Here is a 27751-nt window from a genome sequence, read left to right on the forward strand (position 1 = left end):
GCATAACGCCAGAGCAGCTTTGACGAGGAGGAGCTAAGAAGCGGTGGTGTTCCCGGAGCTACAGCCCGCAGGAGGAAAGCGAACAGCCTCTTTCACCCGAGTGAACACCGCTCTTGCTCAAGTCCTCAGGATTCCTCAACTCAATGCGACTCACTGCTTCTCCGCACGAATTGTCGGCTCTGTTCTCCGAAGTCATTGGCTGTTTGGAAGCGAACCGAGCTCGGAGCACTTTCTGACAGGTGTTGTGGTTATACCCAGGACTCAGAGGAGACTCGGAACTGAAATCATGTCCAGCGGGAAAGATGCACCTGTTAGCGCAAAGTAAGTAGCAGCAGCTGCTCTTGGGTTAGCCGCTCATGCGCTGCTGTTGTGAGAAAGCGATAATGGCTCAGTATGGTCAGCCTCTGGCGGCTTTTTTAATTAGTGCTCTTCTTCAGTGAGGTGATAATTATATTAAAGTAGTGGCTTTAATGCTTTCTACTGTTAAAAAACAACAACAACAAAAAAGCATGATGCGACGTTCAACATTGGCAGCGTAGCAGCTCAGTGCCAATACAGCAGCCATGGAGGTGTTAGCGACTGTTTAAGTGCTGAGCTCTGTTTTGGCTGATTCAGTTAGTTTGTGGTGAGTTTTGCAGTTTGTTCAGAATTTCCTTTCCTACTTGGGTCGGTTTTTTCTCTCTTTCTCACACACACACACACAATCACACATACACTCAGTCCCCTTCCTCTTGACTTTTCCTTCCTCGTTGTGTAATTGCTTTTTGTGAGTGCGTGAGAGAAAGAGTGAGAGTCGACTCTTATGTGCCACTCGAGAAGTTCAGTGTATCGCCAATATTGTTATTTTTATTATTATTAGGGGGCAAGTACCTGATGTGCGTAGGCGCCCTGTTGTTTAATTGTTGTTGTTGTTGTTGTTATTATTATTATTATTATTATTATTATTATTATTATTAATAGTAGCAGCAGTAGTAGTAGTAGATGTAGTATTTTTCCCTATATAAGGGTCAAAGATTTGCATCTGAATAAGGCGGTACATGTACACAAATGTAATCTTAGTATACATAAATATACCAAAAATATACACTTATTACGAACACGTTTACACCTGCTCATTCGTATAATTATCCACTCAGCCTATCATGTGGCAGCAGCGCAATGTATAAACTCATGCAGATACAGGTCAAAAGTTTCAGTTAATGTTCACATCAAACATCAGGATGGGGAAAATGTCATCTCGGTGACTTTGACCGTGGCATGGTTGTTGGTGCCAGATGGGCTGATTTGAGCATATTAGAACCGACCAGTTGAAGACTGCAGTTAAAACATTATTACCTGGTCTTTTTTGAGTCTTCAGCTAAGTTACAGTGAAGCCTCTGGTTCCTGTTCTGCTGTTGTAGTTCACGTGTCTCAAGGGTCGACATTTTGTGTGTTCTGAGATGCTTTTCTGCTTCCCACAATTGTAAAGTGTGTATATTTGAGTTACTGCAGCCTTCCTGTGAGCTCGAACCAGCCTGGCCATTTTCTTCTGCCCTCTCTTATCATAAAGGTGTTTCTACACACAGAACTGCTGCTCACTGGATGTTTTTTTTGTTTTGTTTTGTTTTGTTTTGTTTTGTTTTGTTTTAATTTTCGCACCATCCTATGTAAACTCTGGACATTGTTGTTTGTGTGAAGAACACAGGAGATAGGCAGTTTCTCAAATGCTCAAACCAGCCTGTCTGGGACCAACAACCATGACATGGTCAAAGTCACTGAGATCACATTTATTTCCCCATTGTGATATTTGATGTGAACAGCAAAGTGGGTGAAAACATCTGACCTGTATCTGCAAGTTCTAAATTACAACACAAAAAGTAAAAAAGGAAATATTGTCGTTATTATTATTATTATTATTATTATTATTATTATTATCATCACTTTTCACCCATAAGCACCTGAAAAGTAATTATCAGCTGTAGGATACTTACTCAGTGCACATACGTGTGTTTGTTTTGCGTGGTGTTTCACAAAGCTCTACATCTGACAAAATTCCCAGCACTTTCCAGCAACTGTCAGTGTGCATGTGTTTTGTAGAAATGGTGAGATAGCCCAGGAAGGCAGTTTCAGCATGCTGAACCTATGATGAGATTGCTGTGTGTCCCTTAGAGCAAGTGTACCTTTTAAATAAATAAATATATATATATATATATATAATGATTGTACTGGCCTGATATTAGGTATAATCGCACTGGATCCTCTTACACATTAAATAAATCTTTGCTCTCTACAACTATTAAACTGTTTTATTGAACCTCTTACACTAATCACCACCATTTGAATTTCTCCTATTACACTGGGGGCTTTTTATAGCCCCAGGTATACTGTGTCATAAGGCATCATTTATAATTAATAAAGGGCATGTTTCAAAGCGGGACACATTGCTTATAAATTTATCATCATCTTATGCTCAGTGTTTTCATCAGGTGGCAAACCTTAATTCTGTCAAGAACTAAATTATTTGATCATTTGGTGCTGTTTTTATGTGCTTATCTCAACTCAGCTCCACACAGACGTCCTTAAAGGCATGTCTTGAAGAGTGTATGGAGGCCTTGGATCTGTTCCTCAACAACCACTTCAGCGAGAGTCTAGACAAACTGCAGCCAAGGTGAGAGCAAGTAGTTCTGCCGGCCTTCTTTCCAGTTCTGTCATTCTCACATGCACATGATAGTCCAGTTGATCTTGATACAAGAACCCATTGTGATCATGACAATAGTGAAAGGTAGTTAGAGAGAAGTGTTCAAGTTTTGGATACAGTGGGAGTAAAGTGTGTTTAATCTTTTAAATGCTATATGCCATCATCTGTATGGATTAGGATTAAACGTGACATGGATTTCTGCTGAAACATTTCACTGTCTGTTTGATTGTGTGTCATGCCAACTCCCTTGACCAGGATGTGAGGTGTTTACCTAGGTTCACACCCAAAGACACACACAACTGCATTGAATAGAGTCTACCTTGATCAGGAAGTGAGGAATGCTTCAATTCCATCCAGTTTGTATATTGATCTTATGTTACAGCCCAGTCTAGGTTAGGTCGCACAGAGTAACCAGCTCGGGATTCAATGGAATTGACCTTTAAAAATGAAGGAGACAGGAATAACACCACAAACAGGGTTGTTCAAAAGTTGTGGTATATTGTAACACACAGTTATATACATACAACTATACGAAGAACCAAACACCAAACGTAACTTCAGGGTGGGCCAAGGCCAAAATAATAAACAAAAGAATTCTATTGTTAGGTAGCTAGCTTACCTTAAAGGAAAACAACAAAGAAAATACAAATACTATCCTAACTACCTAAGCCAAAAACAGAGACAAAAGGACCCCCTCCCAAAAGAAATGGCAGCCACACCCCTACTGCCGGTGAACCAAGTGCAAAATATATACAGTGGTGAAGAGTATACACGCAAACAGATACAGGGACAACCAAACACAATGTCAAATCCAGAACAGCAGTCAGAATACAGAATTTGATAGCCACAAGGGCAAGCAACACAAACCAAATACTCTCCTAACAGCAAATCACACATAACCACCTCCAACATCCCACGCCATTCTCACACCTTTTCCTCTTTAAATATGGTCAGTTATGTCATCCTGTGAGGCGGGAGCAAGGCAGGCTAGGGCAGGCTGGAAACTCTGGGAGGGGGTTTGGACCTGCACACAAAATATGGCACAGCACGCAGAAAAAAAAAAATTCCCATCCCAAAGATAGCGGGTTGTAACACTTGCTTATCAGCCACTGATTTGTGCAGGGAAAAGTAGTTTTAACAGATGCATATAACTACTTCTCTTGAATAAATCCTGATTCAGATATAACTGGAGATGGCAGTGGGTTAGGCCACCTTTTCTTAGAATGATTATTGCTTGAAATGTACTTGATATGAGAAACCGGAGGCTGCCATTTTGACACTGGAGAAAAACTAAACTGCCAAATGATATGGATCACAGGGTCCTCAAATGAGGAATACAATTAACTGCAGAGGAAATAGCAATGTTTGTTCATATTTCTGTGCTTATAATAAAACCAAATCTATGACTGTAACAAAACACCTCACTGAAAGAGAATTCTCTCCAGTAAAGCAGAAAGTGTTTTTAAAATAGTACAATAATATTCCAAAGCAAGCCTCTAAAAGATTTTGATCATATTGAACAGCCCGATGTATATAATATACTTGCTTTCTGAGTCCATTATATGTGAGTACTTTATTGTAGTATGTTTAGAATTCAAAATAATTACAAACAATTGCAAAAGTCTGAGGGTCTGTATTGGGATTAGGGTTTCACTACAGAGGCATGTCTGTATTGTAATTAAAGTGGAAGTGAATGGGTGCACAGAGACTGATTTCATAATACCTTGAGATGATTAAATGGAAATAGCAAAATTTCTCTGCAAAAAATATTTGTGCATTTCAGTTTTTCTTCTTCTAAATGCAACGTGTGCTAAAGCAAAAGTTTTTATAAAACTTGCCTGGGACTATTTTACTGTTCTACACTAATCTGAATATTGTCAGATGTGCAGTCACTTTCCACTGCAGCTGAGTATTTGAAGTTCAGCATGTAAGCCCTGGAAAGTTGAGTTTATACAGTCCAACTGGGTTCATTTTAGACAAACTATGCAGGGTCTTGTAGATTTCAAGACTAGAAAAAGACTGTGTGTACATGACTATGGCAGGATTAAGACCTAAAAGCTTAAATTGACAAGGATTGTGAGAAGCTGAAACCACTATTGCAAGCTTACAAGCTTGCATACACTCTGCTCGCCTTGGGATGGTGGGCCTGGGGATTATGGGATCTTGTGAGCCTCGGGATGGTGGGAGCTGGTGGGCCTCGGGATGGTGGGAGCTGGTGGGCCTCGGGATGGTGGGAGCTGGTGGGCCTTGGGATAATGAGAATTTGTGGGCCTTTGGATGGTGGGAGCTGGTGGGCCTTTGGATGGTATGAGCTTGTGGCCCTCAGGTTTTGGGGAGCTTGTGGGCCTCTGGATGGTGAGAGCTGGTGGGCCTTTAGATGGTGGGAGCTTGTGGACCTTGGAGAGGTGAGACTTGTGGACCTCAGGATGAAAGGTGCTTGTGGGCCTTGGGGTAATGGGAGAAATTGGGTCTTGGGATGCTGGGAACTTGTAGGCCTAGGGATAATGGCAACTTGTGGACTTCAAGATAGTGGGAGCTTGTGGACCTTGAGGTATCATGTACCAAAATATGTAAATCCACCATTAAGAATGTCCTACTTCACCATGACCTGAAATGCTGTTGTGCAAAGATGATCATATGCCAAGACCTGCATTTAAAAACCAAGATTGAAGTTTACAGGTGATCACCAGCCTTTTGGAGGAGTGTTCTCTGGTCAGATGAAACAAAAATGTAATTGTTTGGCCATAATGATCAGCACTATATATGGAGGAAAAAGGCTGAGGCTTTTAATCTGAAGAACACCATCCCAACTGTGATCCAAAGCATACCTCCTAAAGTTTGCTTAAAGACAACAGAGTGAAAATAATGGAGTGGCATCACAAATCCCGGACCTGAATCCCACAAAAAAATTGTGGTTTGAATAAAAAAAAAAACGGTGTCCTAGCAAGGAGGTGTGATTCAGGTTAAGCAATTAAAAAGCAATTCTACCAAATGCTAACAATGTAAGTGTATATAAACCTTTGACCCTCTGAAAATCTCATATAGTAAATAAAAACTGAAATAAATACAGTGGTGCCTGAAAGTTTGTGAATCCTTTTGAATTCTCTACTTTTCTGCATGACCTAAAACATCAGATTTTCACACAAGTCCTAAAAGTAGATAAAGAGAACCCAATTAAATAAATGAAACAAAAATGTTATACTTGGTTATTTATTTATTGATAAATGATTTAATATTGCATATCTGTGATTTGCAAATGTATGTGAACCTTTGCTTTCAGTATCTGGTGTGATCCCTTTGTGCAGAAACTAAATGTTTTTGGTAACTGTTGATCAGTCCTGCACATCGGCTTGGAGGAATTTTAGCCCATTCCCCAGTACAGGACAGCTTCAACTCTGGGATGTTGGTGGGTTTCCTCAAATGAGCTGCTTGCTTCAGGTCCTTTCACAACATTTCTATTGGATTAAGGTCAGGACTTTGACTTGGCCATTCCAAAACACTTTTTGGTAGAATGACTTGTGTACTTAGGGTCGTTATCTTGCTGCAAGCCCCACTTTCTCTTGTGATTTAGTTTGTGAACAGATGTCCTGAAACTTTCCTTTAGAATTTGGTGATATAATTCAGAATTCACTGTTCCATCAATGATGGTGAGCTGTCCTGGCCCAGATGCAGCAAAATAGGCCCAATCCATGATACTATGACCACCATGTTTCACAGATGGGATAAGGTTCTAGTGTTGGAATGCAGTGTTTTCCTTTCTCCAAACATAACTTCTCATGTAAACCAAAAATTTCTATTTTGGTCTCATCCATCCACAAAACATTTTTTGCCTCCTGGCTTGTCTGTGTGATCTTTGAACTGCAGATGGACCGCAATGTTCTTTTCGGAGAGTTCTTCTCAGTGTTCTCCTGATGGTGGACATGAACATTAACATTAGTCTAACATTAACATAAAGTGAGAGAGGCCTTTATTTGCTTGGTAGTTACCCTGGGTTCTATAGTGACCTCGCAGACTGTTACACATCTTGCATTTGGAGTAATCTTTGTTGGCTGACACTCCTGCTGAGGGTTACAGTGGCCTTGAATTTCCTCCATCTGTATACAATCTGTCTGACTGTGGATTGGTGGAGCCCAAACTCTTTAGAGATGGTTTTGTAACCTTTTCCATCCTGATGCGCACAAACAATGTCTCAGAAATCTCCATTATTCGTGCCGTGATGCACGGCCACAAACGTGTTATGAAGATCAGACTATAATAGATCCCGGTTCTTTAAATATAACAGGGCACTCTCTTACACCGGATTGATCCAATATTACATATCGGTGAGTGGCAAAAGTATGTGAACCTCTAGTATTAGCAGTTCATTTGAAAGTGAAATTAGTCAAGTCTTTTCAATCAGTGGGGTGGCATTCTCCTCAATAAATAAATGACCAAGTATAAAATTTTGTTTACTTTTAGGACATGTGTGAAAATCTGATGTTTTAGGTTATATTTGTGCAGAAATATGGAAAATTCTAAAGGGTTCACAAACTTCCAAGCACCACAGTATGTCTCTTGGCTATTATTTTGAAATGACCTCATATGGAAATAAAGTAGATACCCTAATGTATGTAAACTTTGGCCTGAACTGTATATAACAGTAAGCAGTGTGGGCCTAGGTTTGTTTAAGCTGGGTGTGGTTGTATGGGTTTATCTATAATACTATGTGATGTCATTTTGCAGATGTAAAGAGAGTATGTATCATGCTCTGATCTACGCTACAGTATTAGAGATGCAAGCTATGATGACCTTCCAACATGATGACATTGTCAACGCAGGAAACACAATGAAGAGTGCTCAAGAAGTTTGCCAGAGGTATACACTATTCTAAAATATGGAGTGTGTTGTCAAACTTTCATGTGTTAGCAGTTTAAAAAGCCCTTGATGTTCTGACCTGTAGGAAAACGGGTACAGTTTCATGAACTGAAATAGAACTGTTATTGGGTAGCAGTAGTGATTTGCCTATGTTTGCATGCGGATAAAGCACAGCCCTGTCTCAATAGCTTTATAATGGTCGACGGCTGATTATATCTGATCATTCCCAGCCTGCTATAATGAATGTTGCCCTGTGGTCATGTAGAGGCTCTTGATTAGAGTAGGGTCTGTGTTCTTCCAACAGATACAGCTGGTACAGCAGATACATTTTCAGGAGAAAATGATATTCGTTCTGATCCAGTTTATTATATATGTTGCATGGTAAAATGATTTCAAAGCCTCTAAACAAGAGTGAGCATGATCCAGGGTCAGGTTTTTTTTCTGTCTCATACTGGGGTGTAATTATATGGCCACTGCTCCTTCATGAATCATTTTTCATGTCATTAAATACAAGCATGGGTTTATGTTAACATCTGTACATTACATCTAGAAATAATGATCAGTGTGAATGTCTGTGTTTGTGCCCCCTACAGGTTTCGTAAGAGGTCTGGCAGTCTGGCAGCCAGAGCAGCAGGAGATGTGCTGTCTGAAGGTAAGAAATATAAGCCTCTTTACATTTGTGAAAGTGTTTGGAAAGTTGCACAAAAAAAGACTATAATAATACCCTGTTTGGTTGCACCTTTGATGCTGCATATTGTATGTGTGAAAAATCCTACATATCTTTTACATTACAAGGAAAATGTTTTTGTAAGATACTTTCTACAATGCTTAAAGACAGTCTACTTTTTGTGCACGTGTGTTTAAAGAGGAGCTCCATGCTGAGGCGTGTTATGCCGAATGCTTGCTGCAAAGAGCTGCTCTCACATTTTTACAGGTTGGTAGAGAGATTTCAAGCAGTAACCTCCTTGTACACACAAGCAGCCACATATACACATACACACACACACACACACACACACATATACACACACACACACACACACATATACACACACACACACATATACACACACACACAGACACAGTTCCACTGAGAACTACACCTACACTCATTCACCCACACATTCGCTGTCAAGCAACCTAATTGTAATTCATAAAAAGTACACCATTAACATTCTGCTCCTAGATTTTGGGTTTTATCTATATGTGCATTGTTTTGTTTTTGATTAAATTAAAGGTCCAGAAAACTGCCTTCCACACACATACCTACTAGTAAATCTTCTAGGATTTCCACTAATTATCAGTTTACAGGATGAACTGGTGATGCTGCACATGCCCCAACCAGTCAGGCCTTTTTCTTTCTTTCTCAGGGTGATTTTGTTTCATCATTCTCTGTCCTTTTTCCTCTAACTTTTCTGCTGTAATCCTTTTGCTGACAGGATGAGAACATGGTGAGTTTCATTAAAGGAGGAATCAAAGTACGCAATAGCTACCTCATATACAAGTAAGTAAACTTTGTATGCTTTTGACCTAATTATCATTAAAGAAATACTCCAGAGGTGGACAGGGGGTGGACAAATAAGTAGCTGGGCACCTGGGATTAGCAGATTTCAGATCTTGGCTATTTAGTTTGTTCATAGTTGCATGCTAGAAAAAAAGAAAAATCACACTGCTCATTGACTAACAAAACAGAAGTTTTTCATTTGGTGTGTACGTTTCAAATTAATGCGCCACATGGTGTGCTGTCCCCTCTGAATGTTTTGAAGACCAATATTTTTGTTTGTGCTATGCAGTGAAGACATTTGGGTTTGAGATTAAAAGATGAACATTTGACAATAATTTCAGCTTTCATTTCCTGATATTTACATCTAGATATGTTAAACAACTTTTAGAAAATGGCACCTTTGCTGGCAGACCACCCAATTTTTAGGTGAGCAAAAGTATTGGAACAGGTAGTCTCAAAGTAAATAACACTTATTGTTTTGTTGTATATCTCTTGCTTGCAATAACTGCAGCAATCTGGCGGCCCACTGACATCACCAAACTGTTGCATTCTTCTTTTGTGATGCTTTTCCAGGCTTGTGCTACAGCTTTTTTCAGTTGTTGTTTGTTTCAGGGTGTTTCTCCCTTAAGTCTTGTTTTCACTGAGGTAAAATGCATGCTCAATTGGGTTAAGGTCTGGTGATCAACTTGGCCAGTCTAAAACCTTCCACTTTTTCCCCCCATGATGGTACTTTGTTGAGTTGGCAGTGTGTTTTGGGTTATTGTCTTGCTGCATGATGTTCCTCCCAATTAGATTAGACGCATTTCTCTGACAGGCAGAATGTTTCAGTAGACTCCTGAGTTCATTCTGCTGATACCATCATGAGTTTCTTCATCAATAAATGTCAGTGAGTCCGTTCCTGAAGCAGCCATGCAAGCCCAAGGCATGACCCTATCTCCACCGTACCTGACGGATGAGCTTGTATGCTTTGGATCATGAGCAGATCCTTTCTTTCTCCACACTCTGGCCTTCCCATCAGTTTGGTAGAGGTTAATCTTGGTTCCAGAACTTTTGTGGCTCATCTCTGTATTTCTTTGTGAATTCCAATCGGGCTTCCTGGTTCTTACTGCCGATGAGTGGTTTACATCTTGTCGTATGGCCTCTATTTCTGCTGTCGAAGGCTTCTTCAAACAGTGCATTGTGATGCTTTCACCCCTGTCCTGTGGAGGTTACAGACTGTTATTTTGGGGTTTTTCTTCACAGATCTCACAATGTTTCTCTCATCATATGCTCTTGTTTTCCTTGGCCGACCTGTTCCATGTCTTGTTGTTAGTACACCAGTGGTTTCTTTCTGTTTCAGGACATTCCAAATTGTTGTTTTGGCTATGCCCAATGATTGTGCAATGACTCAGATTGATTTTTTCCCTCTTTTCTCAGCTTCAAAAGTGGCTTGTTTTTCTCCCATAGACTGCTCTCTGGTCTTTGTTGGTTTATCCTTTGATAGTCTATCCCTCAGTCTTCACAGGTGAAGCCCAGGGCTCAAACCAGGAGTAGACATTCAGAGCTATTAATTGTTTAAACAATCAATCTAACAGGGTACACCTGGGCAATAAACACTTGTTCACATGTTCTAATATGTTTGATCATTTGAAAAATGGGTGGGTTGAGACAAAAGGTGCCATGTTCTAAGTTGTTTAACACACATCGGTGTAAATATCAGGAAATGAAAGCTGAAAATCTGATCTATCGTCTAATATTCATCTTTTGATCTCAAACCCAAATGTCTTCAGTGTAAAGCAAAAAGAATAGGATTGGCCTTGCTGTTCCAGTACCGAGGGGGAGGGGGGACAGACAGGTGACTTTATAAAGCAACTCCAAGTTGTAACTGTAGTGTGTGCTTCCAAATCCCACCTCCTGGTGCATTAAATACATTGACCAACGTGAGATCTAGTTGACAGTAGACCTTTTATTAAGCGGATTAATTAGAACGTACAAATATCAGTTGATCTGATCTGAGATATTGTTAGAGCAATACAGTAAGAAGTAATTTGCACCATCAGCTGAAAACTGATGCTCTTCCATGTTTACTTTGAGTGGTTGAAGACATCAGAAAACCACAAAATCTGGTGGCCCATATCTGACCGAACAGGACCTCAATTTATAAATTTGTTATTTTTGTTGTACAGCGAAACATGTCAGTTTTTGTTCATGGCATAGATGAAGGTTGGAAAACATGGAAGTATTCCTTAGAACCTTAAGGTGTTCAATGTTTTCATTAGGGATGAATAAAATATGGCAAAGGGGGAAAGTAATATAATCTTACAAATCAATATATTGGTGAATGTGAGTTTTGTTTAATAAATGTAGGCAGAGGAACAGGTATTTAATTTTGGTAAAGAGGTTCACTTGTACATAAGGATTTGTCATTACTCTTATTGAAGCATGGAAAACTGCTTAGAGTTTAAACATATCTATATCCTTCTATGAATTCCCATTCAGAAAAGCTTAAAGCACACTGATCAATCATAATTTCCTGAAACTGCACTATCGTGCTGTTGTTCCACCCACAGGGAGCTCCACTCCTTTATTGAGTCACATAGCTCCTTCAAAGGGCCAAATCACAAGCACCTGGAGGGAGGGGTGGCATTTGGAATCGGTGCGTTCAACTTGGTACGTTCCACAAGTTGCTTACTACTCTTCATAAATGATTACATGATGTACTACATAAAACAGATTTTCTCAGTGGTTTGTCACTCATTATTTCAGACACTTTCCTTGTTCCCTGCGCGGATTCTCAAGGTTTTGGAGTTTGCTGGATTTTCTGGGGATAAGGTAACAAATTTATTTGTGTTAGTTTCTTCAAACATGTGAATGAATAAAATAATACACACTCACCATCCACTTTATTAGGAACACCTGTATACCTGCACATTCGTGCAGTTATCTAATCACAATGCATTAAATCATACCGATACAGGTCATGAGCTTCCGTTAATGTTCAGACAAACATCAGAATGATTGTGATTTCTGTGACTTTAACCATGGCATGGTTGTTAGTACCAGATGGGCTGGTTTGAGTATTTCAGAAACTGCTGACCTCCTAGGATTTTTAAACACAATAGTCTCTAGACTTTACACCGAATGTTGTGAAAAACAAAACATCCTGTGAGCCGAGGCTCTGCATGCAAAAACACCTTGTTGATGCGAGAGATCAGAGGAGAATGACTAGACTATTCTAAGCTGACAGGGAGGATATAGTAACTCAAATAAGCACTCTTTACAAATATGGGGAGCAGAAATGCATTTCAGAATGCACAACGCATCAAAGCTTGAAGACAGAAGCACAAGTCCTTCCAGCCAAGAACAAGAATCTGAGCTTATCATGGGAAGAGTCACCCAAACTGGACAGTTGAAGACCAGTTGACCTTATTTATTTATTTATTTATTTATTTATTTATTTATTTATTTATTCTCCCCTAATCTGAAACTGTCTGTACCCGTGGAACCAGAGTGGAACCTGATGTGGTCTTCTGCTGTTATAGCCCATCCACCTCAAGGTTCAATGTTTTATGCAAGCTGAGATCCTTTTCTGCTCATTACGGTTGTAAAGAGTATTCATTTGAATTACTATATCCGTCCTGGCAGCTTGAACCAACCTGGCCATTTTCCAAGACGTCTCTTTTTATCAGCAAGGTGTTTCCAACCATAGAACTCCTTGTTCTCAGCTCAGCTCACTCAGTGTTTTTGTGTTTTTTGCCCCATTCTGTATAAACTCTAGAGACGTGTGTTTGTGTGTGTGAAATACCCAGGAGATCGGCAGTGAATGAAATACTCCTCCATGCCTCGATCAGAGTTACACTTTTCAGAGAGTTACAGAGATCACTTTTTTTTTTTCCCTTCATTCTGATGTTTGATGTGAACATTAGTGCCACTATAAAGTCTGCGAACCCTTTACCCTGAAATGTCTTAAAACTATATAACGAGAACCAAATTAAACAAATGAAGCAAACATTTCTGGTAACTGGTGATCAGTCCTGCACAACGTGTTAGAGGAATTTTGGCCCATTTCTCTGTAAACATCTGCTTCAGCTCAGTGATGTTGGTGCATCCTTGCATGAAAAGGTTAAATAAACGTGAAAACTATATTGTTTTTGCATCATTCATGTTTAATTGGGTTCCCTTTGTTTAGTTTTAGGATTTAGGTGAAGATCTGATCAAATTTCAGGTCAAATTTAAGCAGACACACACAGAATTGTAAAGGCTACACAAACTTTTTAGCAGGAGTGTGTGTGTGTGTGTGTGTGTGTATATATATATATATATATATATAATATATATATATATATATATATATAAAGATGATCTTTTACACTTGTTTTTCTAAGGTGTCATGCTGCCTTTTGTGTGTGTGTGTGTGTAGGAATATGGGCTTTCCAAGCTGTATGAAGGGGCCACCTCCCATAACCTGCGTTCAATGCTGTGTGCCCTGCTGCTGCTCTGCTACTACACCTTCCTCTCATTTATTTTAGGTAACAGCAGTGCTTTTTTCCTGTACCTGCTACCAAAAGTACCCAGATTTTTCATTCAAGTAAAAGCCCAATTACTCATAACCTCTTAAAATTTGAAATGCAGCATCAAATTCTTCACTCAAGTTGAACTCCTAAAAGTGTGAACTCTAGGGTTAGGTTAAAGGGCTAAATGGACTAAAAGTACAAGTATCAAAAAAGAAAGACATCTGCCCAAGATCACACTGATTTCTGTTACTGAAGATCTAGTAATGCCCCTTTCACCATGGTATGTGGGAAAACATTAGCGAAGGCTAATTAACAACAGCTTTGTTCCTAATGTCTCAAATGTTCGCTAGATGACCTAGTTAAATGCAAAGTGTACATAGCACCAGTGATTAGAGTTGATCGAGATGATCAGTCTCATTTTTGCTGTCACATCTGGTAAAGTTTAGATTTGTTCAACTCCTTGAAGCTGTCTCATGACTTACAAATGTATGATGTAGCGCAGATATTTTCTTTTGAAATGTAGTAAGTTAAAGTAAGTTAAATTGTATTAAATGAAAGAATTAAGGAATAAAAATAATATTCATATAAATGATTAAGTAAGTTAAATGTATTAGGTGAAAGAAAAGTAAAGAACAGAAGTAAGTAAAGTAACAGTACAGTACCTTGTTAATTCCCACCTTTGCTCGCTACACAAGAATGCATTGTGGTTGCACATGCTAAGTGTATTCACAGTAGTGTGCGTTTTCCTTCTGAAATGACAATAATTACATGTCAAATGTTTTGCATGTCTGTGCACTACGTACTTAAAATATACACTGTATATTTTTATGTAGGCCCTGTATTTTTTGTTAGGCTGTAAAGCATTAACATTTTACACTAAATAAAAAAAAAAATTACCGATTTCATCTGAACAAATAAACAAACCAAAATAAAATAGCCCAGAATATCTGGTCTAAGCTTTTTCTTCCTAATGCGCTTAGATGGTAAACTACTGTTGTGTGGTGTTATGCTGTTTGACAATATAATATCTATACTGTGATAAATGAGGTCACGATACACTTTTGTAAAATGTTCTAATTAAAATAATTTCAATAATTAAAATCATTTAAGTGTTTATAACAGAATCATATTTTTCCTCATTTCTAGTTCATGTTTTTATATCCAAGTACAAGTCATGGTTGTCAAAATAGTAGAAATATGTTCAAGTATCATGATATGATTTTATTTTATTTTTTGTCATATCGCCCACCCCTACTGGTGTGGTAAATTATCTTCATATTAATGGTATACACTTTTTGACCATTAGCCAAACTGTAGAGCACCGCAAGAAAAAGCAGGTCCTCAAAAATCATGGTAGGTGTTCCTTGGGAACGCGTAGTAACAGTGCACGTTTTTATCAAATTTAGAGGGGTCCTACTTAGTTATGGTCTTGGGGCATATAGATATAGCAGCTGCAAACATGTCCGCTGTACTATAAGATGGTAACATTACAATCATGAGACTGAGTGGGAAAAGAATCCTTACGTTGAAGGGCAATTTCTAACATGTGCTGAGGTGACTGAGAAGCAATGGTTGTCCAGTGAATTGCGCATAGGAATGTTTTGGGGGGTTTTCTGTGCAGGGACAGGCGAGGGAGATGTGGCTGATGCTGAGAAGCTGCTAAAGCCATTTCGGCTACGATATCCACATGTAAGTCTCTCTCTCTCTCTCTCTCTCTCTCTCTCTCTTGCTGTCTCTCTTTCGCTCTTTCTCTCGCTGACTCCCTTTTGCTCTCTCTTGCTCACTCTCTCTCTTTCTACTAATATGTAACTGGCTTTTTAAATTCTTGAGCGACGTTGTTTTAGCTGTACCTTTTGAAACTCTCCTCTTCCCTCTGCCTCTCTTCTCCAGGGGGCGATTTTTCTTTTCTTTGCGGGCAGAGTGGAGGAAATAAAAGGCAACATTGATGAGGTGAGTGAATTGAGGGTGGCTGCGTGTAGGGAATACGTTATTAAAATTCCGTGTCGGAAATGATTTCCGCAGCAGTATCATGCTAATCAGAGCCCCTCTGTTCTCTGTGTTGCAGAGCTTGTATATTTCCGTGCTTGTTTGGCATACTCGCAAAAAACGGCAAACAAAATGGGCATGTCTCAAGCACTTTAAAGTATAAACATATTTGAGGATAAAATAAGGCGCATAGTACTTGCACTCTGTGATGGCATCCTCTTATTTGAAATAATATGATTAGTCAGGCTCATTTAAAAACGATAGCAACACTTGCTGGAAAGTCCACCCCTAACCAAGGACAAAACACAAACTTGATCGATCTGTTTTAAGCTTTTCAGCAGTGTAAAGAATCCACTAATAACTATGCTATGTGAAGATTCTCACTTGAATGTCAAGGCGAGGGGACTGAGGCTTATAGTGTTCTTAATTTTATTACAAAACTTCGCGTCACTGAGTTTTTGTCCGTATCCAGGCAGTATTGCTGTTTGAGGATGGTTGCAAAGCACAGCAGGCCTGGAAGCAGTTTCACCACATGTGCTACTGGGAACTGATGTGGTGCTTCACTTACAAGAGGCACTGGAAGATGGCCTACTTTTACGCCGACCTGCTCAGCCAGGAAAGCCGCTGGTCCAAGGTCAGCCAGCACGTCTGTCTAATGTTGCAGATACAATTCTACGGTTTGATTGCTTTTTCCAAGACATGCTGACTGAAGAGCAGAGTTAAGTGATTTAAGTGATGCGTGTCCGTGAGCGGCCATCTGTTCAATCAACAGTTTTTTTGAGGTTATTTCCATTCCAAAAGTGGGAATGCTAGTTGAAGTTGAACACAACTTATTTAAAAAGCTCAATGAGACGGTGTATTGTATCTCTTTGGCATAGTATTTCCTGCTTGCTCCATGTCTCGTTATGTTTCTCTCTCTCTCTCTCTCTCTCTCTCTCTCTCTCTCTCTCTCTCTCTCTCTGTCTCACTCTCTCCTTTCTTTCTTTCTTTCTTTCTTTCTTTCAGGCTATGTATGTGTACATGAAGGCTGCTTGTCTCAGTATGCTGCCAGAAGGGGCAGCTCGGCCATTTGGCGAGAACGAGATTGAGCTCTTCAGGTAAACACACTTGCATTTACTGTTTAAGAGTTACAAAGGCATCTAGGTTTTCGTGCCTTCCTTTTTCTAAACTTGGGCCTCATTTATCAAACTGGATACAAACACATGTGTTCATAAATCATTTGTAGGAACATTTACAAAAGAAATGTGGTTTTATTGAAAAATCCTGTTAATTCAGAAAAACTTTCATATCCTACTAGAACTCCTGAGTTTGTGTAAATTTATGTATAAGGAGACTCACTAACATGTAACATTGATTGATCAGCTTTATATTGTTGCCATATAGTAGAATATAGTCTAAAATAACACAAAATGTATGTGATTTCAATTACTGCATTTTCCAGACTATAAGTTAGTTTTTTGCCACCTACAAAGCATGTAAAAGTTATAGCTACTAGAAAGGATTTACAGTTGTAAAATGTATGTGGGTGGATTTACTCACTCAAAATGCATAGAAAAAATTAGAGCCAAACCTGTTTTGGGTGAAGTATCCTTTTTAATTATTTCTTTTGAATTTTTAACTCTTTCTCTTGAAACATAAAAAATAGGGTGCAATTGTAAAATGTCTGGAATTACAACATGTCTTACTTTGAATGTGAAAAAAACGTAATTATATATTATTCGAGAAGCCTAGTGTCTTTTTATTTTATTTTATTTTTTTGCTGTGTAGGCCTGTTTCAATTCATGAATGCACACAGCACAGTTCCATTATTGCATGTTGTTGCCATATGGCAACAGTTACATTTTACCATTTAACAGAATGCTCAAAATTGTTTAAATTACAAACAATAAATGTTAATTTTTCTCTGGTAGTGTTTCATTTTTTTCCTTTAAGTAGTTTTGCCTAAATATTGAAAATTAGTCACATTTTGAGAGCCCTCTGATGATGACCATGCCATGCAGAAAAGGAAGTGCAAACAGCACTTCCTGGTCATGTGACATGGCATTTTATTTTTTGTTTTGTCAAAGTTTAAGCCCCATTTTTCCAGTTACATAGGAAAATATTAGTTTCCATATAAGGTTAAGTACTTTATTTATTTCAGTTGCACACAGGAGGGGGCGCATTGTGGCTTAGTGGTTAGCACTTTCGCTTCACATCTCCAGGGTTGGGGGTTCGATTCCTGCCGCGACCCTGTGCGTGTGGAGATTGCGTGTTCTCCCCGTGCTACGGGGGTTTCCTCCGGGCACTCCAGTTTTCTCCCCAGTCCAAAGACATGCATGGTAGGCTGATTACATGTCCAAAGTGTCCATAGTGTGTGAATGTGTATGTGAATGTGCCTTGCGATGGATTGGCACCCCGTCCAGGGTGTACGCCACCTTGTGCCCCCTGGGATAGGATCCAGGTTCCCCGCAACCCAGTAGGATAAGCGGTGTAGAAACTGGATGGGTGGATATACACAGGAAGATGGGCTACAATGGCTGGTGTACAAGGCATGTTTTTTGTTGTTGTTTTGTATTTGTTTTTTTTGTTTGTTTGGGGTTTTTTTTGCCACGGCATTCGGTAATTCTGTGCCGGCAATGAGTGACTGATTTCAATCTGCAATGAGCTGTATGCTCCCTAGTGTGCTGTGCCTTCATTGGCTTTTTCCCGAATACATCAGCTTTCCTTATGACACATGCCCTCCTGCTTTTCCAACACGGTGCACTGGTGTTCAAAAAACCAAAGCGCAAAACAGTGTGAGAGACATCTAGCCGTAGCCGACAGTCACCAAGACACTTAAAACTATTAAATATAGCAGTTTTCCTGTGTGATATGTCTGGTATCCATGAACACTTTAAAAAAAAAAAAAAAAATTATTATTTTTTTTTTTAATAAATGTCAGACCATTTTCTTTTCACATTTCTTTAATTTGTCTCCAGATTTTGGCCTTTTCAGGTGCTGTTACACATCTAAATAATGTAAATGAACTGTGCTGTGAACGTGTTTTGCATTCTAAGAGTAATGGGCATTTATCAACATGTGTATGAGGAAAATCATTGTTCTATAATAGTCGGTTTGCATAACAGCGTTCTCTCTCTCTCTCTCTCTCTCTCTCTCTCTGTCTCACTCTCAGGCAGGTCCCATCCTTCAAACAGAAGATAGCAGGGAAGTCTCCTCCTACAGAAAAGTTTGCAATCCGCAAAGCCCGACGCTACAGAGCCAGCACCCCCATACCGCTCCGAGTTCCTGTGCTTGTAAGGCACCACGCATCCTCTGAATGAACGCATCTTCTAATATTCTTAGATATAACCTTATTAATTTCACATCGTGTCCTCAATTCCTGGAAAATTCTAAGTCAGCAAAAGATAATTGCTTACACACACACACACACAGAGGCACATTCTGCATCTGTGACGCACTGTCTCTGTGACACGCTTCCTCCAGCCTAAAGTTAGAAATGGCGTTTACAGTGAGTAAATATGGTGACTGATTGTTCTGCCTGTTCCAGGAGATGATGTACATGTGGAATGGCTTCTCCATGATAAGCAAGCAGCCGGAACTCACAGCGGGCATACTGGAAACTCTGCTGGAGGCAGAGCAAACCCTGCAGGCTGCTCCCGGTACTGCACACCACACTACACGATGTGTTTCATTATTGCCATGTTTTAGCAGTGATTTGAACAGCACCTTTACAATAGCTTTTGAGTTTTCACGTTTACATAACCCGGGTGATATCATTTATAGAAGACTTGGTAGTATTCCAAAGAAAGGTGATGAGCTATAACAAGCTAGTGGAACAGCTTCAGTGCATCTTAGTACAGGTTCTACATGTCTCTGGAACTATATGTTCTCTTAATTAGCCTTTTAATTAAGGTGATAGAGATCACTGTCTAACACAATAATTCAAAATCTCCCACAGGTGTTTAAATGTTTTGAGATATGGTGATTGCAAAGACCATACACACACACACACACACACACACACACAGTCACTGTCCATTTTAATAGGAACATCTATACACCTACACATTCATACAGTTATCTAATCAGACAATCATACAGTTATCTAATCATGCTGCCTCAGTGCATTGCATAAAATCACACAGATACAGGTCAGGAGCTTCAGGTAATGTTTACATAAAACATCAGAATGTGATCACTGTGATTTTAACCATGGCACGGTTGTTGGTGCCACATGGGCTGGTTTGAGTATTTCAGAAGCTGCTAATCTACTGGGATTTTCACACACAACAGTCTCTAGAGTTTACACAGAATGGTGTGAAAAACAAAAAACACTGAGTGAGTGACAGTTCTGTGTGTGGAAATCACCTTGTCTTATACTAGTCTTAAACTGTCCAGTTCTGTGAGCCTGTGCTCAAGATAGCCTCAGATTCTTGTTCTTGGCTGACAGGAGTAGAACCTAATGTGGTCTTCTGTTGTTGTAACTCATCCACCTCAAGGGTCGAGGTGTTGTCCATTCTGAGAGGCTTTTCTGCTCACCACATTTGTATAGAGTGCTGATTTTAAGTTACTATAGACTTCCTGTCAGTTCAGAGCAGTTTGGGCATTCTCATCAGATCTCTCTAATCAATCAGGTGTTTCAGCCTGAAGACCCTCCGCTGAAAAGATGTTTTTTTGTTTTTGTTTTTCGCACTATTCTGTGCAAACTCGAGATTGTTGGATCCAGGAGGTCAGCAGTTTAATAAAGTCACAGACTCTGATGTGAACATTAACTGAAGGTCTTGAGCTGTATCTGCATGAGTTTATGCATTGTGCTGATTAGGGAACTTCATGAATGTGCAGGTGTACCTAATACCTAGGTGTTCCTAATAAAGTAGACAGTGTGTATATATTTCAGTAAGATTACTTGTCATACTCCATGCTCCATTGTATTATGAAAGTGTTCTGAGAGAGACTTGGCTGAACCAGATCAGTTTTTTTTTTCCCCCAAGACAATAAAAAAATCTTTAATTCATGTGATTTGATTAGTGTAGTTAAACTGATATTGGTATGTCTGGTAAACTGTCATTTATTTAGGTGCTACAGAATTTTAGTGACATCCACACTGTATGTAACCACAGTTTTGTTTACTCTACAATATGCAGTTATGGATTAAGAAAAAAAAACATTTTAAAAAGCATTTCTGAAAAGTCAAAAAATATTAAATGAGAATTTTTAACCAAGATTAAAGGTAAATGTTAAACTTCTGTTTATAAGTGTGACAAAACAGAACAATACAGCCCATGGACTGTTCACAGATCCTGGCATTATGTATGAAAACATATCAAATAGGAAGCAATGGCACAGATGTGCCAAGTACAGTTGGAATCAAAATTATTCAAATATATTTAAATATATCAAAATGTCATGCTGTCTGTGAGGAAGCTGAAGCTTGCACGTCTTTGGACCTTCCAACAGTCCTAAGCATACCTCAAATTCCACCAAGGCCTGGTTGCTGAAGAAGTCCTGGAGGATTCTACAGGACCATCACAGTCACCTGACTCGAACCTCATAGAAAATCTCTGGTGGGATTTGAAGAAGGCAGTTGCAGCACGCAAACCCAAGAATATTACGGAACTGGAGGCCATTGCTCATGAGGAATGGGCTAAGATTCCTCAGGAACGCTGCCAGAAACTATGCATCTCCTTTGCAGCATTGTATAACAGCAAAGGGTGCTCTACTAAGTACTAAAGATGCTTGCCATGAAGGGGTTGAATAATTTTGAGACTGGAGAAGTCATTATAAGTTGCATTTTCAGTTGAATTTGGGGAAATCACTTGAAGCATTCGTTGTGTTTAACTATTTCAATTGCTTTTGTTTGAGTTGTACACTGCAAACAGCTGAAAGTCTGTAAATTTTGACAATAAACCTCATTTGCAATGGGGGTTGAATAATTTTGATTGCAACTGTAAATGTGATCTGTCTGTGTGTCCTGAAGAGAATGACTACACTGTGGATGACAGCTGCCTGATTTTGTTGCTGAAGGGACTGTGTCTGAAGAACCAAAACCGACTGCACGCTGCTGAAGATTGTTTTAACAAAGTTTACAGCAGGCCAGTGCTACTTTCCACTTACAGTCCACTTATACACATAGCCAATCAACAGTAGTGTTCGTGCATATAGTGAAAAACCTTGACTCAAAAGACTTACCCTGGATTAACACAGTGCTGCAAAAAACATCTTGAGATATGAGAGAAAATGGCATAATGTAAAAAACTTGACATTTCTAACCTTTTTTTTTTTTTACCCCAGCTTATTCAGAATATGTGATTACTGTCTGACTGTCACATTATGAGGAATATGTGCAGGTGCACAGGTCATGCAATTGTCCAATAAGCCAATTGTGTGGCAGAAGCGCAACACATAACATCATGTACAGTATCTCACAAAAGTGAGTACACCCTTCACATTTTTGTAAATATTGGATTATATCTTTTCATGTGACAACACTGAAGAAATGACACTTTGCTACAATGTAAAGTAGTGAGTGTACAGCTTGTGTAACAGTGTAAATTTGCTGTCCCCTCAAAATAACTCAACACACAGCCATTAATGTCTAAACCGCTGGCAAGAAAAGTGAGTACACCCCTAAGTGAAAATGTCCAAATTGGGCCCAATTCTCCATTTTCTCTCCCCGGTGTCATGTGACTTGCTAGTGTTACAAGGTCTCAGGTGTGAATGGGGAGAAGATGTGTTAAATTTGGTGTCATCGCTCTCACACTCCCTCATAGTGGTCACTGGAAGTTCAACATGGTACCTCATGGCAAAGAACTCTCTGAGGATCTGAAAAAAATAATTGTTTCTCTACATAAAGATGGCCTAGGCTATAAGACGATTGCCAAGACCCTGACACTGAGCTGCAGCACGGTGGCCAAGACCATACAGCGGTTTAACAGGACAGGTTCCACTCAGAAAAGGCCTCGCCATGATCGACCAAAGAAGTTGAGTGCACGTGCTCAGCATCATATCCAGAGGTTGTCTCTGGGAAATAGACATTTGAGTGCTGCCAGCATTGCTGCAGAGGTTGAAGGGGTGGGGGGCCAGCCTGTCAGTGCTCAGACCATACGCCGCACACTGCATCAAATTGGTCTGCATGGCTGTCGTCCCAGAAGGAAGCCTCTTCTAAAGATGATGCACAAGAAAGGCCGCAAACAGTTTGCTGAAGACAAGCAGACTAAGGACATGGATTACTGGAACCATGTCCTGTGGTCTGATGAGACCAAGATAAACTTATTTGGTTCAGATGGTGTCAAGCGTGTGTGGCGGCAACCAGGTGAGGAGTACAAAGACAAGTGTGTCTTGCCTACAGTCAAGCATGGTGGTGGGAGTGTCATGATCTGGGGCTGCATGAGTGCTGCCGGCACTGGGGAGCTACAGTTCATTGAGGGAACCATGAATGCCAACATGTACTGTGACATACTGAAGCAGAGCATGATCCCTTCCCTTAGGAGACTGGGCCGCAGGGCAGTATTCCAGCATGATAACGACCCCAAACACACCTCCAAGACGACCACTGCCTTGCTAAAGAAGCTGAGGGTGAAGGTGATGGACTAAACCCTATTGAACATCTGTGGAGTATCCTCAAATGGAAGGTGGAGGAGCACAAGGACTCCAACATCCACCAGCTCTGTGATGTCGTCATGGAGGAGTGGAAGAGGACTCCAGTGGTAAACTGTGAAGCTCGGGTGAACTCCATGCCCAAGAGAGTTAAGGCAGTGCTGGAAAATAATGGTGGCCACACAAAATATTGACACTTTGGGCCCAATTTGAACATTTTCACTTAGGGGTGTGCTCACTTTTGTTGCCAGCGGTTTAGACATTAATGGCTGTGTGCTGAGTTATTTTGAGGCGACAGCAAATTTACACTGTTACACAAGCTGTACACTCACTACTTTACATTGTAGCAAAGTGTCATTTCTTCAGTGCTGTCACATGAAAAGATATAATCAAATATTTACAAAAATTTGAGGGGTGTACTCACTTTTGTGAGATACTGTAGATCCAGGTCCAGAGCTTCAGTTAATGAAGGAAAAAATCTCAGTGACTTTGACAATGTCATGATTGCTGGTGCCAGACAAAGAAGATTGAAGATCATAGCCTAAATTAATAACTAAATCATCAATCAAAGCTGTCCAGTTTCGGTGAGCCTATGTCCACTGTAGCCTCAGTTTCCTGTTCTTGGCTGAAATGAGTGGAACCTAATGTGGTCTTCTGCTGATGTAGCCCCAGGGTTCCATGTGTTTTGCACCCTGGGATGCTTTTCTGCTCACCATGGCTATAAAGGGTGGCTATTTGAGTCATCGTAGCCTTCCTGTCAGCTTGATCCAGTCTGCCCATTCTCTTTAGAGTTCATCACCAAAGCCTTGTGCTCACAGAACTGCCTCTCATTGTATGTATGTATTTATTTATTTATTTATTTGTACTTTTCACACCATTCTGTGTAAACTCTAGAGGCAGTTGTGAAACCCGTAGGAGATAAGCAGTTTCTGAAATATTCAAACCAGCCCACCTGGCACAATTAAACATGACACAAGGTCACTGAGCTCACATTTTTCCTCATATTCTGATATTTAAAGTGAAACTCTAGACTGTAGGTGGTCTGTATGATTTGATGCATTGCGCTGCTGTCTGGATGATTTGATTTGATAAATGTATCAATTTGCACATGTACAGACTTTCATAATGAATTGAACAGTGAACGGACACACTAAGCACATTATTGCATTTCAGTAAATAATGTGGCAGTCATCAAAAACAGTGTTTCATTTATGTAAGTGTATGTGTATTAGTGTCTAATCACAAGTCTTTGTCCAATCCGGTTGTCATTTTGAAAAATGATGTTATATATGTGTTGCATTTAAGTATAACATGAATGTAGAAATTAGGGATGCCACAACTAATCGATAATAATCGATACTTTATTCTCTAATTAATTAATTAATTAATTAATTAACAAGTTGCTGTGTTCAGATGAGTGAATGTGTGTGTGTTACTGCAGAATATTCAACCTCTTACCAGTTAACACTTAGTTTGAGCTTTTGTTTTTCTTTTTTTGTTAGCATTTTTAATATAGTGATTTAGTTCCTGATTTAAAGCTTCTGGACAATCAGTTTTGTTTAGTTTTTTGTTTTTCAAAATATAATGTTAATATTTTTTCAAAAATCCTTTACACAATGTATAGCATAGCCCACATGGATACATTTAATAAATTTTTCATAGCCTTCAATTTGCACAATGTTTGAAGGACAACACTGGGTAGAATGTGAAAGCATTTTTTTTTTAATGCAGAAAATAAAAACTGGACTTTTTAATCCAACTAATCGATTTAATCAAAGAAATAATCAACAGATAATCCATTATCAAAATAATCGTTAGTTGCAGCCCTAGTAGAGATGCCTGTTAATGTGGTGGTATGTTAAAAGGCAGATTAATAATGTGTGTATTATGGGGTACAGTGAGAAGAAGCTGAAGTATGACCACTACCTGATTCCTAACACCCTGCTGGAGCTGGGCCTGCTCTACACTGATACAGGAAGGAGGGATCAAGCCATCAGACTCCTGCAGAAAGCCAAGTTAGTAGAGGCGAGGCTGAAGCCAAAACACTTTTTTTTTTTTTTTTTTTTTTTTTTTTTTTTAAAGTAGTCTTTCCACTGTTGTGTGAATTGATTATAATAAAATTTAAATGCAAATCAGTGTTAAGTGATGCACTGGTTACATGTCTTTAACTAGACTATAAATATTTCTTTAAAATGGAAACTCCTTTATTGTCAATTTCTTCCTTCCCTCTCAGAAATAACTACAAAGAATACTCAATGGAGTCCCGCACTCAGTTCAGGATCCACGCGGCTCTGTCTAAACTGAAGGCCGACATGAGTGACCAGGACGAGATCACAGCCCTGTAACTACTACAGGCTGAAATGGCATGATGAGGACTGACTCTTTTAGTGAACTACGATACCAAAGAGACACGGTCATCCTCACTCTCTAATTCCATCCAGTGGAAGGTTAAATATAAAGGACCCAAGTCACAGAGTCTTGTGGACATCTTAGGGACACTTAAAACACTTAATTTGTAGCCAATTTACATGATATGTGTATTTGAGGATAAATAGCTTGGATATAAGTAATAGACAGTTTATTTGTGGGTGAGATTTCCAAATATTTCCACATGAAAAGAGTATTATATAGTAATAAAGCTACCTTGAGCTACAGCAGCACTTTTGGGAAGGAAATATTTCTCAGGATTTCCCCATTCTTTTTGATTTGTTGAAGATGATTAGGTATGCCATCTGTGGTACACTATGAAAGCATTGAAAGGTGGAGTTTTTCTCTAGGAAATGAGATGATGCAGTTATTCTTCAGTTACAAAAATACAATGTACAATCTTCCAAGTTAAAGATATACTAATTAAAGGATCACAGCTAAATATAGAGTATGACTGTTCTCGACTAAAAGGTGATCAGTATATTCCAGGAAGGACTAAATTTGGTCTGAAAGTCAAAGTTACACAGCTAATTTTTTTTTATGGATTTCTATGTAAAAGCCAAGATGCAGTGGCTACACATTTCTAAGATGGGTCTTCTCAGAGTTTAAGCTGAAAGTATATTTTGTAAAACTGCCAGTTGTTGCACCAACATTTTGTGGAGCCACTTTTTGAAAGCAGCATAAGCTTCACAAAATAAATATATTATAAAGTCCAAGACTTGCTTTTTATATCATCAGTTATCAAAAATTAATATACATTTGGTTAAGATCTGTATCCTAGACATTATATTTAAATACCCAGTCCACACACTTTTTTGCATATGCAGTTCATTTCAGTACTGACGTTTGAACTGAAAATGGCCACCTACTAACAATGAACACCTGATAATTTAATTTGTACACTTAATCTGTACCACTTAATTTGTATGGGTCTCTGTTTTATGCATTATAATCACTATAATGCTTTTTCAGTGATGCATTTTGACTTCCATTCAATTAACATATATGAAAAACTTGACAAACTTTTCATAACTGATGAGATAAAAATACATGCTGTCCCAGAAGTCTCCATACATGGGGGTCTGTGTGTGCCTTCATCAGTGGATGTCAGTGGACGTCCACTTCTCGTTTGGTCTGCAACACTTCCAGTCATTTTGAATTTGTTAATAAGTTTGGAAAACAGTATCATGTGTGCCATGTTTCCTGGTCAAGTCCATCACAACCTTGTGACAGTTTCCTGCTCCAGCCATGAGAATAATTTCAATACGTTCTTCATCTGTCAATGGCATTTTTAAAGCCTATCTGAAAAAACTATACAAGTATAAAAATGTTAATTTATCTTATGTTTGGAGACTTTTGGGACAGTGTAGTTTTTGTGGCTGTGGGAATGGTTGTATGTCAGTCTAAAACTGTGCACCACCATCTGCCATGTACTCAATATTCTAATTATGGAATGTGATAATACTCAAACTAACAAAGTTAGTCTTCACACTTGTGTATTTTTTGTCATATCATAAATTTATTAGTTTTTTCTTTAATATGGCATTGATTAAAAAATAAATCTTAGCAATTTGGGGTACTCAGTAAATCATATCCGAAGGCAGTTATATTATGGCTGGACTTCCATTGGTCATTTTTATGCCTTTTGTTTTTTATGGACTGTAGCTGTTGTCTGTTTAAATGTTTACAGCCATTACTTAGTCATTATGTAAATACACTAGTTTCAGTCACTGGGACACTGGCTGAATCATACATAATGTGGCTTGAACATGGGTTTAATATGATTTGCGTTTTCTGAAGTAAAAATACACAGTGATCGAAAGCTGCTGAAAGTGATTGAGGGATAAAAGAAAGAAGAATAACTAAGACAAGGAAAAAGACTTGTATAAAGGGATTTAGGAAAGGACGAAATGAGAAAAGATAGAAAGTGACATTGAGAGAAAGTGAGTAAGAGGAACAATAAAAAAAACAAAGGAAAAAGCTAAAGAGAAGGAAAAGGACAGTGGGAGAAAGAAAGAAAGGAAAAAAGACAGAAATCATTAGAGGAAAAGCATTATAATGTGAGAGAGACAAAAGAAAGGAGGATGAGAAAGTATGAATGAGTAGTAAGTGAGGGAGAAGATGGGCATACACTGTGCACTGTGTGTGAGTTTAAAACAGAGCTGTGATTGGTCAGCTGTAAAGACCCAGATGGCACAATTTAATCTGGATTATTCCATCAATGTATTACAGTGG

The 27751-nt window shown here is 39.1% G+C and overlaps 1 protein-coding gene across 1 annotated transcript; it reads left to right on the forward strand.

The window, feature by feature from the left end:
• Positions 1-27751, forward strand: zgc:158403 (tetratricopeptide repeat protein 39A). Its single transcript, XM_017456828.3, has 18 exons — positions 1-321; positions 2543-2647; positions 7400-7531; positions 8125-8183; positions 8398-8465; positions 8971-9035; positions 11585-11684; positions 11781-11846; positions 13435-13543; positions 15150-15217; positions 15419-15478; positions 15987-16148; positions 16520-16611; positions 18666-18786; positions 19041-19152; positions 21471-21585; positions 24988-25104; positions 25323-27751. Exons 1-18 carry the CDS (start codon positions 287-289, stop codon positions 25432-25434), a joined length of 1698 nt encoding a protein of 565 aa, XP_017312317.1. The 5' UTR covers positions 1-286; the 3' UTR covers positions 25435-27751.

This window comes from Ictalurus punctatus, chromosome 2, assembly GCF_001660625.3.
Source record: "Ictalurus punctatus breed USDA103 chromosome 2, Coco_2.0, whole genome shotgun sequence".
Lineage (NCBI taxonomy): Eukaryota > Metazoa > Chordata > Actinopteri > Siluriformes > Ictaluridae > Ictalurus > Ictalurus punctatus.